Source organism: Salmo salar, chromosome ssa16, assembly GCF_905237065.1.
Source record: "Salmo salar chromosome ssa16, Ssal_v3.1, whole genome shotgun sequence".
Classification (NCBI taxonomy): Eukaryota; Metazoa; Chordata; class Actinopteri; order Salmoniformes; family Salmonidae; genus Salmo; species Salmo salar.
In genome coordinates, this window is record NC_059457.1 from 14,466,687 (window position 1) to 14,479,560 (window position 12,874).

At 42.6% G+C, this 12,874-nt stretch overlaps 1 protein-coding gene across 1 annotated transcript in view; it reads right to left on the bottom strand.

Moving 5' to 3' along the window:
- Positions 1-7,445: 7,445 nt before the first annotated feature.
- Positions 7,446-12,874, bottom strand: part of tmtc2b (transmembrane O-mannosyltransferase targeting cadherins 2b) — a 176,023-nt gene continuing 170,594 nt past the window's right edge. Inside the window, exon 12 of the mRNA XM_014147934.2 lies at positions 7,446-10,464. Within this exon, the coding sequence (XP_014003409.1) occupies positions 10,279-10,464 (186 nt within the window). The 3' untranslated portion in view covers positions 7,446-10,278. The remainder of the gene's footprint in view (positions 10,465-12,874) is intronic.

The following is a 12,874-nucleotide window of genomic DNA, read 5'->3' on the forward strand; positions in this document are numbered from 1 at the left end:
TGTCAGCTATTTTGTTAATTTATACAACAGATGAACGTGTTATCATTGTCCTTCATCTAATAGCAGAGCCAAATGACCTGGATTGCAGTTGAAATTCCATTAAAAGTACATGGCGCAAGAGATCAAAGCCGTTCTCCGTTCGAGATTCTGCGCAGATTATTATATCAACTGTGAAGATTTCTGAAGACCTGCAATGACTTATGCATTCTATCTTGAACAAGCAAGCATTATATGATTACATAAGAAGACATTTATATTTACAGTAACGTCAAAATGTGGCCATGGATGTCTTACAAATTTTAAGGTTGAATGTTAGATCAGTTTGTAAGATAACCTTGACTTTACTGTATTACAAAAGATAATATTGAATTGTGTTTAGTTGACAATGCAACCAAATATCAACATTTAAAGGAGATGTATCTACTGCTTGGATAGTTCCGTCTGAGCCACTGACTTTAATTTAAAGTCTGGCTTTGATTCCAGTTGGTTTACAAATTAGTTAATAATTGATATCAATATTAATTTTAATTGGAGATCAAATCCAATGTATTTTCCACCTAGAGTCCACGTCACAATACGTTGAGACAATGTTGATTCAACCACTTTGCTCCCAGTGGGAAAGCTTTATTAAAATCCATGCCACCGAGGCTGAGTGTAAAATCTGCAAGCACCGGATAAAATGTGCAGGCGGTTCAACAAGTTGACTGATAAGACATTCAAGTCTACACCCGTAGGTGCAGAGGGGGCTTCAGCAGCAAAACACTCCAGAACTATGGAGTCCTACCTCAAGCCGATTATATCAGAAATAGCTACGTGCGACGGGTTGCCATTGCAAACAACAACTACATCAGATCAGCACAAAAAAAGATGGCCATACCCTCCCCAATAATCACTTGGACATATCACATCTGGTGGGAGGATATGCCGAGAAAGAAAAGAGCAGATTAGCTGACAAGTTCCAGGCCATGGTGAGGAAAGCCATCCGTTTCTCTCTAACCATAAAGGAGTACACCTCCAGCCAGAACAAACGATTGATGAATATAAATATACATACCTTCCAAGAGTACTGGACCCTGGGGATGGTTAAACTCCCAGGTAGCCTGCCAAGTGAAAGGGTGAAGGAGATGTTGGTTGCACAATTGGCCTCATACAGCCTCACGATGCAAGACCACATTGTGTGCAGCACTACAGATGGTGCATCAGTTAAGGTGAAGTATGGGAAACTTGTTGTTCCAGAGCTACAGCTGTGCTTCTGTGTCAGACTGTAATATACTGCCCTCAAGCGCAACCCCTGGCCCCGAGTGACAGTGATGATAAGAATGATGCTGATAATGAAGAGGAAGATGGGGGAGTGTGAGGAACATACGAGCTCAGAGGGGAGCTGCCCAGCACAGTGGAGAAAGTTAGGAGGATTGCATGCCACTTTCGCAAATAAGGAGGTTAGCGATGACAAGCTACAGGGGTACGTGAAGGAAGAAATTAAGAAAATAGCCAAAAATTCAACTGGATTGCCGGAACAGTCCGGCAGATATGGTGGAGATGTATGTGAGGTTGCACAGGGCTGTGAACAAGCCCTGACTGACGCACAACTGAAGCTGCTGATCAAACTCTGTACTTGCCTTAAACTGGTGAAGATGGGCGTGGAGTCACTGTGCCAGCTGGACTGCACCATCATCAAAGCCAACGGGATGAGAGGTTAGACGTGCCATCGAGACCAGGTTCATGGAGAGGAAGCAGAAGAACTTAATGTCCTTCTTCAGTTATGCTGACATACTATTTCTCTTTTATTATAAGGTATGCTAATTAGTCTAATAATATAAATGAAATTGGTTTGTCCTGTCTGTCTTTTATGCAAAATGGATTAGGCTACGTGGCTGTTTTTACATTTTATTAATTTATCTTTTCATTTTCATACCCATAGGTACTGTACCTCCTGAATCCCGAAGCGCTGAGGAGAGAGAGAGAACAAAAAAGGAAACCGATCTGCTGAAGATCTTGTCTAAGGAATTCTCCCTGCTCGAAGCAACCAACAACAGGTCAAAATACATCCAGCACCTGTTTGAGAGGCTCGCTACAACCCAGGCCACCTCCGTGGAGGCCGAGAGAGTTTTCTCTGTCTGTGGCCAATGTGTGACGAAAATCAGGAACCGTCTCATTGATGCACTGCACTTTTTGAGAGCCCATTTAGGAGATTGTTTTTTTTAAGTTAAACATTCATGGCCTATAGCCTATGCTAATTGTTTTGTTTGTTTGTTACCAGGTAGGCCTATCAGGTTATTTATTTTAAGTAACCTATGGCCTGAGGCTAATTAATGAGAATTAAGGCTCAAGTTATTCTACATTTGTTTGTTTTTATTTGTGGTCTTGAGAATCAGTCAGCTACAGTTACATTTAATTTGATTACATTGTGTAGCCAGAAGGCTTATGTTTAATTTATTTTATGCTATTGTGAAGTGGTTCTCTTGGCGGTGGAGGTTTCAGTGAGGAGGCAGCAAGATGGTGACTGTGCAATGCCCAAGGTGAGATGTTTATTTACAGTGAAGTAGGGAAATAAGTCATAGCAAAACAATAAACTAGACAATGAACAGACCGGCACATAGACAAGATATCTCTCTCATCGTTGTATCTGTAAAGACCTGCACTGTCACTTTTAGTTTCTGGTCCAAGCTATGAGAACGGCCGCCCAAGTTCAAATACAGTATACCCTGCCAGATGATTCTGCAGGCCCTATTAAGGAAAGACTTAGTCCTCCTCTACTCTCAGCTACGATGATTCATTTGACGTAAGGGAAGTATTGTACAAAAGTTATTAAGCAGATGGTGGCCTGTGAAATGTCAAAAGTAGGCTGCATTTAGCTATAGGTACAGGAAGCTACTCTGAAAATATAGTTTACCAAGCTACCAATTACTTCACACTGGAAGAAGTTAAGCTACATTACAGCTACACTTAAGAAAGTTACTTTGAAAAGTAGTTCTGTCACGCCCTGACCTGAGAGAGAGGGTTTGTTTCTCTATGTTGTTAGGTCAGGGTGTGGGGTGGGCATTCTATGTGTTGTATTTCTTTGTGTTGGGCCGAGTATGGTTCCTAACCAGAGGCAGCTGTCTATCATTGTCTCTAATTAGGAACCATACTTAGGCAGCCTGTTTTTCCTTTGGGTTTTGTGGGTAGTTGTTTTCCGTTTAGTTGTAAATACCTGACGGAACTGTCTGCTGTCATTTTTTGTTTAATTTGTAAAGTGTTCATTCTTTTTCATTAAACTACAACATGAACATATTCCACACTGCACCTTGGTCTACTCATTTTGACGCCTGTGACAGAACTACCCATCACAAGAGGACCAAGCAGCGTGCACTCTCCAGGAGGAGGAGCGGGACCAAGCAGTATGGCTCAGAGGAGTGGACCTGGGAGGAGATCCTAGATGGGGCAGGACCCTGGACAAGGCCTGGGGAGTATCGCTGTCCGCAATGGGAGATAGAGACAGCAAGGGCGGAACGGCGATACTTGGAGGAACAGCTAGGCAAGCAATAGGAGGCCGAGAGGCAGCGGCAAAACAAATTGGGGGGGGCACACGGGTAGATTGGCAAAGGCGGGTTAAAGACCTGAGCCAACTCCCCGTGCTTACCGTGGGGAGCGAGTGACCGAGCAAGCACCGTGTTATGCGGTGATACGCACTGTGTCGCCAGTGCGTACTCACAGCCCGGTGCGCTCGGTGCAAGCTCCTCACCGTTGCCATGCTAGAGTTGGCCGGCAGCCAGGGAGAAGTGCACCGGCTCAACGTATCTGGTCTCCAGTGCGTCTCTTCGGCCCAGGTTATCCTGCGCCTGCTCTACGCACGGTACCCCTCATTCACCAGCACAGCCCAGTTCGTCCTGTACCAGTACTCTGCCCTTGCCGGGCTAAAGTCAACATCGAGCCAGTGATGATCCATGGCACAAAGCCTCCAGTGATGATCCATGGCGCGGAGCCGAAACCTCCAGTGACAATCCATGGCATGAAGCCTCCAGTGATGATCCTGGAGCCTCCAGCGACACCCCTCAGCCTCCAGCGACGCCCCTCAGCCCGAAGTCTCCAGCGACGCCCCTCAGCCCGGAGCCTCCAGCGACACCCCTCAGCCCGGAGCCTCCAGCGACGCTCTCCAGTCCGGAGCCTCCAGCGACGCTCTCCAGTCCGGAGCCTCCAGCGACGCTCTCCAGTCCGGAGCCTCCAGCGACGCTCTCCAGTCCGGAGCCTCCAGCGACGCTCTCCAGTCCGGAGCCTCCAGCGACGCTCTCCAGCCCCGAGTCTTCAGCGACGGTCTGCAGCCCCGAGTTTTCAGCGGTGGCCTGCAGCCCAGAGTCTTCAGCGGCGGTCGGCAGTTCAGAGCCCCTGGTCCTGATCCACGGTCGGGATCCTCCGGCGACACAGAAGCGGGGGGATCAGCGGGCGGTGTGGGGGCTATGCCCCGAACCAGAGCCGCTGCCTAGTATAGATGCCCACCCGGACCCTCCCCTATAGGTTCAGGTTTGCGGCCGGGAGTCCGCACCTTTGGGGGGGGGGGGGGTACTGTCACGCCCTGACCTGAGAGAGAGGGTTTGTTTCTCTATGTGGTTAGGTCAGGGTGTGGGGTGGGCATTCTATGTGTTGTATTTCTTTGTGTTGGGCCGAGTATGGTTCCTAACCAGAGGCAGCTGTCTATCGTTGTCTCTGATTAGGAACCATACTTAGGCAACCTGTTTTTCCTTTGGGTTTTGTGGGTAGTTGTTTTCCGTTTAGTTGTAAATACCTGACGGAACTGTCTGCTGTCATTTTTTGTTTATTTGTAAAGTGTTCATTCTTTTTCATTAAACTACAAGATGAACATATTCCACGCTGCACCTTGGTCTACTCATTTTGACGCCTGTGACAAGTTCACTACATTCACACTACTTTGGGATAAATTATCATATCTAAATCTGAAATGTCATAGACTACAAATTGTAAGTCAGATGTTAATTTATCCTATTAAACCAAAACTACGTTTCAAGTGAGAATTACACAGGTCTGATACTGAAAAAGAAAGGAAATTCTTGCATACTTCACCAATATTAAATGTTTTGCAAAGAAGTAGTGTGTAATTCCAATAGTTAGCTACACTGCTACATGGCAAAGAAGTAATTAACTACTGAAAACACTACCAAGATTTGAATTTGGTTAAACTACCACCAAGCTACTGCAAAACGTTGTTAAATTACTAGTTGAACAACATGTAGTTCACTACTCCCCAATACTGTTACAGGTATAACTCCACAGATCTTCAGCAAAGACTATGTTCACATGCATTTAAGACAATAACTACTATTTATGTTAATAACCAATTGTTCAAAACAAGTCTTTCTTTCAGTTGGTTTCCTTGTACTTTTGCTTGTTCTGACAAAGCAGAGGAAGAAAGGGCAACACTATCCTCCCATCATTCCAGCACCTTTCATCCGCAGGGCCTGACTTTTTTGTTGTTGATCTGTGGTACAGATAGCATTGAAAGAAGCATTCAATTGAAATGCAAAAGAAATGCAATTTCCTGAAGCTAAAAAAGCCCCTTCAATAATATGAAGCAGTGTCTTGGAGATGCACATGTAGATACCTTATTGTTGAGGCAAGCATTTCGTGCCTAATCCTCATTCTAATGCTTCTTCTGTCAAGCAATTACAATGGCTGTTGAGTACAAAGGGAAAGACTTCCCTGCCTCACGCACAGCGATCTGCTCTGAAGACGGCGTATGTTCACTCCGAGTGCCTGGCCCACACCACTCAGATCAAAGCCCCGATAGGTCGCTGGCACATTCTGCAAAATATTTGCTTGATAAAAGCTGGCAGATTTGCCATATAACAACATAATAAGAAAAATACCCACATAAGGAAGTGGTAAGCCCCTGTCTTCCAGCTCGGACTCCTCTGGATGCAAAAGGCAATATCGTAACATGATGAAGTAGGTCATGAAAATGGAAGACAGATGTGATATATTTCCTTGAGTTCAGGACACAGGGAATCCATGACTTGACGTTTAATGCCATGGTAAAAATGTGCATTTATTGATCGAGAAGCAGGAAATCAGATCGCATGAGATGTGCTCCTCGGTGATGGAAGTTCAGACCTTTTTTATTTGAAAGTTTAAAGTGTCGTTGTGGTCCTCTTGCATGGCTAGAATTGAAGGATAACATATTGGTATGCATACAAAAGGTCCCAGCATCGAACAGTCTATTTATTATGAAAAATGACAAAGAGCATCTGTACCTGTTGAGCACTCATAGTAAGTGGCTTATACTCTATTTACTCTTATTGGCTATTGACCATAACATCCTTATGTCATTACCGATTCCAATCTGTCATCATCTGTCCTCAACTTGTAATGCTTTGCTAATAATCGATGTATTCATAATGGAGTTATTAGTGGTACATAAACACCTGTAGTGTAGGTAGGTAGGCTATGGAGGCAATGAGGACATATTATGATGTGGAGATATTGTGTGTGAATACCTTTTTTCATGTGTGTCTGTTTCTCTCATCTCAGAACTATTACCTCGCTTTTTGGCAGTGAGGAAATGGATTAACATGGTTGAATTAATTTTGAGCATTAGCTACAATAGAACTGGCATAGCGCAGAGTAGGCTTCCACTCCGACTGCAGTCACCACACATGCACGTAATGTATTTTAACTGCCTGTGCATTCATAGAATGGTGTCGAAGTCAACCATATCATATGGTTAGCATCGGAAAGGGACTGGAACAACCGTGCTTGTTAAACCAAATGGTAAGAAATAAGAGCACTTCATGGAGTTGGTGCGTGCCTCCACGGCCCTACTATCTGACATGTTTGATCATGATTTGTCACGATAAGAGAAGCACACCTGTGTTGGTAGAATATGATCCAAAATGGAATGGACAATGCCAATGGGCTTCGCACATCACATTTTGAATCAATAAGGAACCCTGGACACCATGGGGTGTTCCCATCATGGGAGCGGACCAGACGCACACATGTGAGAAACATCACAAGGGTTACTGGGTAGGGCCTTCTGCTTGTCAGGTCCGAGGTATGGGGTGGGGGAGGAGCGGGCGCGACATGCAGGCCAGATGTAGACACTGTGTTACCCTTCCCTTCCATATGGGAATATTTACATCCCCTTTGTGTTGTACATAGATGAAAGCAGGAGGTCCATTTGAGTAGATTTTATGACACGTTTTCAGCAAATTTGCAGCGGAACTTTAAATGCCTTGTAAAACCCGTTCCATAGTCTGCACGACCACCCCATTAAGTCTGATACCCTTTGTGAATATGAGGCAAATATGAGTATGGACTGTATATACTGCATCAGTATATTCAGTAGAAGGAAGTCATGGGAAATGTGTTTTTGAGGCTAAGTATTACATGCTAAAGTAAATGTAAAATAAACTCTTCAAAACGGCCCCCCCAAAACACTCAGGCAGATGATGAAAGCAGAACACCATTATTTTATTGTGGAAAAAAAAGAAACATTGGGAAAGTCTATTCTGGCACGTTTTTTTTATATTACAAAAAAAGCAAAGGCTACAAATCTTGATAATTTATACAAATACAACTTTCCAAAAATATAACTTTGTGAGCATAAGTCTGCAATACAACCCACCGCTTGAAATCCCTGAGCGGAGACACAGAATGAAACACTTATTTCCATCTTCAGACACACACTCTCATTTGTTCATCAACACTTTATACACAAGACAAATTAGCACAACTTGTGATGGGGGATGGTGGTGTTGGGGAGAAGGTGTGAGGGTAGAATACTTCATGGTGATAACCTAGCTCAACACTTCATTATATCAGACAGATAGACATGGTGATCATAGCTAACAACACCACAGTGTTGACGCAGTCGAGACATACACAACCGTTACGACAGTAAGAACCAGTAGAGCTATTGAGCTCCAGCCGGAAAGACAGACTGCCGCGCTGTGCTTTCAAAAGACTGACAGACAGACATGAGAACGTAAAGTTACGTACAGAGTGGAACAGGGCTCATACATGTTTAATGTTCAAGAAAGAACAGGGCAACTATCATACTACTAACTCCATAAAGCACTGGATATGACCTCTGAGGATGGGGTCACTGTGTAGGGAAGTGGACAGCACAAGAAAATGCAATGTTTAAATACTTTTGGCTTTTTGCTAGTCATTTCAATTATCATGAACTTTGTTTTCTTTGTGTCAAATGCAATATTTTAGCGAAATTAAGATACTTCTGTTCGAAAATTGGAATCAAATAGTTGTATTTTTTCAGTCAGAATCGCAAGGAAAAGTCTTCTAGACATACGTGTACAGGTATATCACATTTCATAAAGTGAAATGGATCAATACTTATCTTCAACATACACTTGAAAATGTAACACAGTGCCAGCTGGTTTATATGCCAAGATAACACAAAGAAATAACTTACAAATATTCAAACGCACGGTGGCTGTGGGCTTCTTTACAATAAACTTCATAGCGGGATTATCTGTTTCTCCAAAATAAAGTTTCTTCGAAGTTGGAGATACAGTTAATAAGCGGTGGTAAATAATTTTTTATGACAACAACCAAGTAGATGTTAATTACACAGAATATATACAACATTGACATTTAAGACTGAAAAGAGTGAGAGAACATGATGTTTTGACGCTAGGATAAATGATTCATATCTTACAGATACTGAACTTGCTGGGTGGGCACTGACCTTCCCTTGCAAGTCAGACTATTGTCTATTATACTGTATGTAGGTTTTTACTGTATATTATCAAATCCATATATACATACAAATAAAAGAAAAGGAACATTTTCAAACAAAGCGATATTACATTAAAAGATTCCCTCAGACAAACTATGGCTGTGCATTGTTATGTAATGGGGTGCATCGGTTTGACAGGTACTTGGTAAGGAGATTTCAGACATCAACAATGACTTACAACTGTCCTCTTATCATGTCTAAAGACCGGTCATCAGCACACATCAGTACAGTATGTATTGCGAAGGGAGGGGAAGCCTTCGGTTCTCTGCTGCTGTCCAAACCTCCAACTAGCATGTCAGCTGATGGGGGCTAATGTTAGTACCATGGCAAGGTCATTTGCCATTTCCTTTCATAACACATTAGCTACCTTCCTCTAAGTAAATTATCCAAGGAGACATGAGTAGCCTACACCAGAGCCATATATTCATCTTAATATATGGCTCTGACCTACACAGAAGCCATGTTATGTCACTCTATGAAACAACAAGCCTAGCGAAGCAATTTGAAATTCACTGCTACATTTACATGGAATAGTTTTGCGCCTTCAGATAGTAAGGCATAATAGAGTTAGCAAGTAATGACAGAAACTCCAGTTCAAATTCATTTCACCTTTCCTTCAAACTATCTTATTGGTATTTTCTTTCACAACTAACACTGTGTCTTTTGGCAAATTATATTCTATGGATTCATATATTTCAGGGTGGGAAATACTCGGAGCGGTCCTTGACTGTACCCTGAGGGCACATGTCCCATTTATATGGTATCTGTTTTCTCTTGTGGAAGTGTTATTTATAAGACAATATCGATCAGTAGGTTCCTTTTTTATCACTCAACGGTGCTCAACAATCTGCTACATCTCTTTGCAGGAGCTGTAGGTCTCAATGTCCAACAACATGTTAAATCAGTGAAATCTCATAAACAATCACAATGAATGATTCATTAATCCTGGCCTAGTTGTGTTCAATTTGAGAATTAATTGATAAAGCTGTTATCTCCTATATCATGCCATGAGTTTCACTGATGTGCACAGAAGCCAATGAACACAACTTCATTAGACCAATAACTTAATTTGACGGTGAGAAAAAAATGTAACTTCTACTGCAGTGTTCCTGCTTCGGAGGGCAGCGCCTTGGGACTCTGCCCCAGGACATATGTTGTCCTACATGATCTTATAAGCATCTATAACTAATTCAATTCCTAATTAATCACAAGACTTCAAGTATGAACCTATGGCCCACTTCAAATTAAGTGCTCTGGTAGAGATTCACAGACCCTGGGAGAGCACACATTTTGGACAAAGTTCCAGGAAGACATTATTCAAAGGTAGTGCTCCTCACAAACAGACAGCCTCCCAGGGAAGCTACTCCTGGTCTGAGGAGTAGTGAAGAGTCACAAGGAGCATTCTGCAGTCTTGTGCCTTTTTCTGCTGTCCTCCTCCACCCTCACTACCCCAGTTCCTTCTCCAAGGGAGCAGCGGGCCACTTCTTCCCTAGGCCTGCTGCACAGATGGCTGACTGGCTGGTGAGTTAACTCACGGCCCCCATTGTCCTCAAGCCCTGTTTCTCCATGATGTTCCACAGTTTACGCAGATTAGACTGGGTGATGGTGTCGTCTGGCTTCAGCTGCAATGCTCGCAGGTAGTTGGCCTCCGCCTCCTGCAGCTTCCCGTTGAGATGGAGAATGGCCCCCAGGTTCATCAGGGCTGCTGGGTACTGGAACACAAGAGCAGGACAGAACAGTTCAGTCATTCTCAGAAGCACATCTTACAGAAGGCTACACTGCAAAAAAAAGTACGGTGCCTTTTGGTTCTTTATAGCACCATTTCTTCTAGCAGTATAGCAAAATCGTTGTTTAAATGTCACTCGGAATGGTCTCTTCAGTAATAGCAGACACTGTAACAGTCAGAGATGGATATGCAAGCGAATGAGTGGTGAGTGGAGTAGAATGCCGAGAGCAGAGTCAGGCCTAGTGAGACAGTAGGAGAAGAGGCAGGAGAGTAACAGTCTCATATAGTACCACTCAGTCAGACTACCAGAGCTGTTCGCACATTAAAACACTTATATCCTCTGTTTAGACTGAGGAATAAATTGCAAAGGACATCTAGAACATTACGTCATCCCGAGGCTGAGAACCATAAAAAGAATAATACAAAAAGAAAATTCTAAAAGTTATGTCATATTGTCTACACTGAACAAAAATATAAACATAACATGCAACCATTTCTAAGATTATACTGAGTTACAGTTCATATGAGGAAATCAGTCAATTTAAATAAATAAATTAGGCCTCAGTCTACGGATTTCACGACTGGGATTAAAGATATGCATCTGTTGGTCACAGATACGTAAAAAAAAAAGGTAGGGGCATGGATCAGAAAACCAGTCAGTGTCTGGTATGACCATCATTTGACTCATGCAGCGCGACAGATCTCCTTCACATAGAGTTGATCAGGCTGTTGATTGTGGCCTGTGGAATGTTGTCCCACTCCTCTTCAATGGCTGTGCGAATTTGCTGGATATTGGCGAGAGCTAGAACACACTGTTGTACACTTCAATCCACAGCATCCCAAACAACCTCAATGGGTGACATGTCTGGTGAGTATGCAGGCCATGGAAGAACTGGGCCATTTTTAAGCTTCGAGGAATTGTATACAGATCCATGCATGGGACCGTGCATTATCATGCGGAAACATCAATTTATTTGTATTTATTAAAAAATGTTGACCTTTACTTAACTAGGCAAATCAGTTAAGAACAAATTTTAATCACCCAACCTCAACCCAATTGAGATGGACCGTAGGGTGAAATAAAAGCAGCCAACAAGTGCTCAGCATATGTGGGAACTCCTTCAAGACTGTTGGAAAAGCATTCCAGGTGAAGCTGGTTGAGAGAATGCCAAGAGTGTGCAAAGCTTTCATCAAGGCAAGGGGTGGCTACTTTGAAGAATCTAAAATCTAAAATATATTTGGATTTGTTTGACACTTTTTTGGTTTGTACATGATTCCATATGTGTTATTTCATAGTTTTGATGTCTTCATTATTATTAACACAAAATAGTAAAAATAAAGAATAACCCTGGAATGAGTTGGTGTATCCAAACTTTTGACTGATACTGTACTTCATGTATGAATCTAGACGGCAAGAAACAATTTTTTTTAAGGAAAGTACTTCTCAAAAGAGATGGCATGACAGTCTAACACTAACAAGTTCAGAGAATATTGATAGGACATTGATTAAAGTTGAAAAAAGTAGCAGGACAGTTTTAATCACATTGAAGCTTGTTTGACTAGAATGGACTCATTCTATTGCCGGAAACCAAGCTCTACTTCTGTACACACACTGAGGTGAAAATAAGGCTTTTATAAACTTTTGGGGAAATTTGTGAAAATGTCAAACCTTGACATAAACACATGGCGTTTCATTAGGCAAAGACCTATGGGTCATAATTACTTCCTTTTTTATTATTATTATTTGAATTGTATTTTTTTATATATAGAATACCGGAAACATACAATATACTTGCAGTGAAGCCACTCAACAACTACACAATACCAGTCATCCAACAGACTCCCATTCAGAGTGACACACAGAAGCATCCAGGGTCAATGCCCTGCTCAAGGGCACGTTGACAGATCTCCCACCAGGCCAAAAAAACATGAACCATAACCCTCCAAGATCCCCCCACAGTTCCCCAATAGCTGTCCCCCAACCATTCAAAACCCCTCCCACAGTCCCCCCAAGAAGAAAAATATAAATAGAAAATACAATTCATTCCATTTCCCACCCCCAAGAACCCCCCCCAATGCACCAACAACCAAGAGAATGAACTAAAGAGAAAATAGAAAAGACAGAAGAAAACAGCCAACAACAATGACTTTCTCTTTATCGCAAACCAAATGCAACATGCTTTCTATTGACCAATTACAATAATGTCTGATTGCCAAAACTGAGAACAAATGTCATGATAGGTTAATTCAACCCAGGGCTTTAACCTCTTTAATGAGTCAGCCAATAGGAATAAGTAGTAATTTTTCAGACCTTCAACTAAAACAGTCCCACTTAACAGGGACATCGTTTCATCTTGGAAGCCATATTGTGATAATAGTGATGCTGTTGGACCAGC